Source organism: Trypanosoma equiperdum (genome assembly GCF_001457755.1).
Source record: "Trypanosoma equiperdum strain OVI genome assembly, contig: ctg_1844, whole genome shotgun sequence".
Lineage (NCBI taxonomy): Eukaryota > Euglenozoa > Kinetoplastea > Trypanosomatida > Trypanosomatidae > Trypanosoma > Trypanosoma equiperdum.
Genome location: NW_027123887.1, coordinates 20528 through 25747, shown reverse-complemented (window position 1 = coordinate 25747; position 5220 = coordinate 20528). Strand labels below are relative to the sequence as shown.

Here is a 5220-nt window from a genome sequence, read left to right as displayed (position 1 = left end):
ATATATATATATATATATATATTGTTTTTCATGTTGGTGAAACAATAAAAGTAAAAAGGGGGAGAGTGTGATGGGTTTGAGATGAAAATGGACAAAACTCAAATAAAACTTTGCCAACACTGACCTTCTGACTCCTTAAGGTGTCGGAATGTACTTTGCCATGCACTCACTTGCCCATTGTTACAACTCTACTCTCTAGATTCACACGTAATTCTTCTCTCATAAGCCTTCTTTATACGCGTGCATATTCCACACACACTCAGAAAGAAAGAACACGCAAGCCCCCTTCTCCCCTCCTCCTCTCCTGAAAAATATGTTTTCTCAACGTATACCCGTCCGTCACCACACGTAGACTCGAGCGGCAAGCCGACAAACAAGAGAAGGAAGGGAAAAGTGGGGAAAGATACAAAACAAAAAAGGAGAATTTAAATAATGGTGTCGCATCCAAACTGGGGATTGCACCTCATATGGTACAAAAACATTCACAACATTTGTTATTGGTTAACGGCTGTGTTGTTTGCTCTAGCATTCTCCCCTCCTTGGAACCGCGCTGTTAAAATGTCTCGGACCGGAAGAAAGGGATGGGATGTTTTGTTCCTCCGTTCATTATGACCCCCTCCTCGACAGACGGTTGGCCATCGCCTCCACATCCGTCCGGGAAATCTTCGTCGTTGGTGGGTCGTATGGGTACACGTGCTTCTTAAAGAGTTCCTCATCCCGTTTCACGTAGTCAACACGAAAGAGTCGTTCAACGCTCTCCTTTAGCTGCTTCTTGCCTATTGTCTTTGGAGGCACCTCTGGTAGGTACCGCTTTTGTAGCTCCTCACGGCGTGCCTTACTCTTAGCAACCTCCTGATTGTAGATGCGATCCACCTGATCCTGTATCTCCGACTCGGGGAGCTTCTTGTCCTTACTTTGAAGTTCGAGTGTCAATCGTCGTTCGCGCTCCTCCTTGCTCTGCTGAAAGCGCTCCCGTTGCACGTCATAAATGCGGCGCACAAGGTTTTCCTCCTCATCCTTCTTTATCCGGCGACTGGAGCAGAATGGCCTGGCGAGTTGGCGCTGCCGTTCCTCCTCACGCCTGGCGGCGCGTTCCATCTGTTGGTCGTACAGACGCCGCACGAGTTCATCCGTCTCCTCACGAGTCATCCGGGGACCGGAAGGGGGCACTTCTTCATTATCCGCCATTTGTCTCGCCTCTGCGATCTGTAGTGAAAGTAGACCAATGCAACGCAATATATAATTGCTTGTAACCACAGCAAGACCCCTATAGCTTAATTAACGGCGAGTAGTTGACACAACACGAGCCTGCACTCTCCTATTTCACAGTTATTCGTCCCCTTCTTTTCGACTCCCTTCTATCACTACCAACGTTCCCTCTTGGTTTCTCCAATTGTGCAAAAGAAAAAAAAAGGCTTCACTAACGGGTACAATTATGTGTAAGTTCACGCGCCTTCCTCTAAATAAACAATAACGGCACCAACTACCCAAAAACACTTATGAACGCAGGCAGAAAGCGAATACATCAAAAAAGGAAAAAGAAGCATTCCATGAACAGGCAGTTGCAATAACACAATAAATAGCAACTCACCAAACCCCCCTTCCACCTCTTAGATAGAACACGTAAAAATTAATTATGTGATTGAAGAGGAAAGTGCAGAAACATCCAAACGCATTTCCAGATGTCGCATCTCTCATATAAGACCGACAGTAAACGACCGTCAGCCAATGCTTTGGAACAAAACATTACCCTCTTGCTAGAGCATACGTCGTCTCACCTTCAACTCCTCTGTGAATACGGCATGACTTTCCGTGTAAGCGGCACTTGGGTCATGGAAGAAGTTGTCGGCTGGTCGAGCCACGTTGATTGTTTGTACAGGGCCCCGTTGCTCAAAGACTCCAAGCTCTCCGCGGTTACTGGAGCCGGCGCCCTTCGAGCATGCGGCGCGCTCGTAAAATACCACGGAGGCCTCCTGAACGTGTGGGGCAGCGGCAGCCCAGGGCAATATATGCAAGTCGGCATGGCCCATAAGTAGACAACGCGCCTTCGCAGCGCGGAGCGATGAAAGCGTAAATTCAGGGTCCTCGCTTTGAACTAAAATGACCACCTCATACCCCACTTCCTTATCAGTCCCGGGAACGGGGGACGGGACGCAGGCACTCCGGGCCCACAACACTTCTGGTGCGAAAAGGCAGAAAAAACGGTGGAACTCTCCGCAGAGTTCCCGTTCCACCCGGCGATAAGCCAGCAGCAGAAGCTGATCCTTCTGCAGTACACGGTCCGTTGCCTCCCGCGCAAGTACAAACTCAATGGGAGACGCTGGGTTAAGGACAATGTCCACCTTCTCAGGAACAATAGAGGCATTATGCAATAGAGTTTCCGTGTCAGCAAAGTAGCCAACAAAGAAGGAGTGGAGCAAAGGACCAAATGTAGGAAGTGGTGTTGCCTGCTTGATCTGAAAGGGGGCCGTGCTGCGCACCTTCGCCCAAAACGCTGCAATCGCCTCCTCGTTCTCACGGCAACGGTTTCCTGTGGCTTCTTCGCCCCCTGGAACATCCCTTCTCTCCAACGTTCCCTTTCTTCCGCGCATACCCACCCTACATACTTTTTTCCCTTTCTTGCGCCGCTTTCCCATATTTTGTGCCTTCCCGTCCGTCTCCACCGGTTGGGACTCCAAATAGTTAAAAAGTTCATCAGCTCCCATACAACAAGTACGATGGTTGTGCTCGTTAACAGCCGTAATCTCCTCGGCAACAGGAACACCTGCCGCTGCCAATAACGGCCCTCTCCGAGTCGCACACATCTCGGTTGCACCAGACAGCGTATTTGACGACTGGCGCCGAACGTGCCGAGCCCACCATTCGCTCGCCATGACATCGGGAAGAGGCAAAGTGCAGGCGGCCCCACCGTTCTGCTCCTCCTCTGCCGCTTCGGCGGGACCATCAGCCCACAGCACTCCGCTGGGGTCGCGTACAGTAAATCGAAAGCGCCTGCAGAACAGGCGCAGGTAGTCGACCGATGTAAACACAGGAAGTGCAATGTACTTATCTAACGCAAACACCTGTGGTTGTACGTCGTACGGATCCCAAATACCAACGGGTGACGCAAGCGACAAGAGCGAACCAACCATAAAATGACGCATGAATTCAAGCTCGGTACGCGCATCACGGTTTTCACTTATGGTCAAGGCAATGGCGCTCTCCAGCAAGTCATTCCGCGGAAGCATGTCACGGAGTTTACTGGAACAATCCGCCCCAGTGGAGGAGGTGGAACGACGAGAAGACAAACCGGCATCTCTGACCTGCTGATGTCGCCGCTGCCTCGTCCCCCGAAGCAAAGCGCGTCGCTGGCGAATTTGGCTCTCCCCAGCTCGACCTGCAGCCCGAAGACGCGATAAGTGTGACCTTAGTTCACCTGATGTGGCCATGCGGAGTAAGCAGCGGACATAAATGAACATTTCTCTGCAAACAGTTCCTACGGCTCCACCATTACACTTCCTTCCCCATAACGATGGTTATCACATAGTAAGTAACAATAAAGAAATAAACAACAGGGAAAGATAAAGATAGAGACATGACGATATCAAAAAACAGGGGATGCACAGTATCATTTTTTTTCCCCCTCTTGCGGGGCGCAGACCATTGGCCGGCATCCGCGTTGGCCCAAACGAAGCATTCCGACTGCAACCAGAGGGAGAGGGGGTTCGCGCGAAATCGTAGGGGGTTGAAAGACGATGTCAAACACTAATTTAAATGTCGATAAGCTTGAAACAATCGGAAAAAAATAGCACCAATACACATAAAAAAATGTACGTGTGTTTATAGCGCATGATCCAGTATGTGGTCACCGTTACATTTTCAAATACACACCAGCTTCTTGTTGTGAAATCCGAAACAAAAAAAAGCATACTCTGGCCTCCTATGGCACGCACTGACATACTGAGATGAAAGTGAAGCCGGTCAAAATGACTAACAAAAGTGCGTTAACGCCCAACAGCCGTCGGTGGTATGTGAGTGGTCAACCCACTAATGCTCAGTACACACACACCACAGAGGGGGGGGGGAAATGCACAAGAAAGAGAGAGAAAGAGAAAGAGTTGCATTCAACCAAAATGGGATGCACCACCCAGAAGCGATGTCAGGTGAAGCCACAGCCCACTTCGTTCACGACCATGGTAATAAGATTTTCACTCCGCTCCTGGGCTCACTCACCTGTAGAGTCGCACATTGTCAATATAACTTTTCCATTCGTCATATTACCCTCCATGAAAACATGAGCTTCTGCTACATCCTCCATCGCAAAGGTCCGCTGCACAATAGGTGTGATGATGCGGTCCTTCAAGTATGGAATCACTTCCCTCTCAAACTCCTCCACCAGGGATGCTTTGTACTCATCTGTCTGATCACGAAGCTTTGAAAAAACAATCGTTCCCCGCTTTCGGAGCAGAGTAGAGATGTTCAACTCAACCTTGGAGCCACCCATAAGGGCAATGACTACAATTTTGCCATCCTGGGCCAACACTATGCCATCCTCGTTGAGGTATGAACCTCCCACCACCGGGTCCACGACAAGATTCACCGCGTCGTCTCCTACAGCACTTTTTACTTTGTGGCAAAAACACCTCCCCATTTCATCGGGAGACCTGTCAACCACGATATCCGCAAATTTCTTGCAAAAGTCCACCTTACCCTCGGAACAGGTAGCGACGACCTTCGCGCCGAAGTACTTACCCGCCAACTGCATGAGAGAGGTACCAACGCCACTGGCACCAGCATGGACAAGCACACACTGTCCCTTTTTTAGCGATCCGTGACGTCTCAACAGCTGCCAAGCAGTAAGGAATCCTTCGGGAATTGCAGCAGCCTCGACAAACGAGTACTCATCCGGTATTTTCATAACTGAGCCCTCGTGGGCAACGACGAGATCGGCATACCCTCCGCCAGCCAGCAGCGCCATCACACGGTCGCCTTCACCGAAGCGCTTGACGTTGCTACCAACCCTCAGCACCACGCCAGACACTTCGAGTCCCAAAAGCTCACTAACGCCTGGAGGTGGTGGGTAATGGCCCCGACGCTGCGAAATGTCCGCACGGTTAACACCAGCAGCTACGACTTTGATCAGCACATCGTTTGGACGTGAGAAAGCTGGCTCGGGAACCTGCCCAATTCCCAGCATGTTGACTGCGCCATACGCCTTCAGCGTAACCGCACGCATAGTTT

The 5220-nt window shown here is 50.3% G+C and overlaps 2 protein-coding genes and 1 pseudogene across 3 annotated transcripts; all 3 read right to left on the bottom strand.

Moving 5' to 3' along the window:
- Positions 1–606: 606 nt before the first annotated feature.
- Positions 607–1188, bottom strand: TEOVI_000784300 (uncharacterized protein; the record flags this gene model as incomplete). Its single annotated transcript, XM_067223345.1, has 1 exon — positions 607–1188. One exon carries the CDS (start codon positions 1186–1188, stop codon positions 607–609), a length of 582 nt encoding a protein of 193 aa, XP_067079446.1.
- Positions 1189–1757: 569 nt separating this feature from the next.
- TEOVI_000784200 (uncharacterized protein) lies at positions 1758–3458 on the bottom strand (the record flags this gene model as incomplete). The annotated part of the gene is made up of 1 exon (XM_067223344.1): positions 1758–3458. One exon carries the CDS (start codon positions 3456–3458, stop codon positions 1758–1760), a length of 1701 nt encoding a protein of 566 aa, XP_067079445.1.
- A 746-nt stretch (positions 3459–4204) lies between these two features.
- On the bottom strand, positions 4205–5218 carry TEOVI_000784100:pseudogene (annotated as a pseudogene). The gene has a single exon. A coding segment is annotated over exon 1 (1014 nt).
- Between the last annotated feature and the right edge of the window lie 2 nt (positions 5219–5220).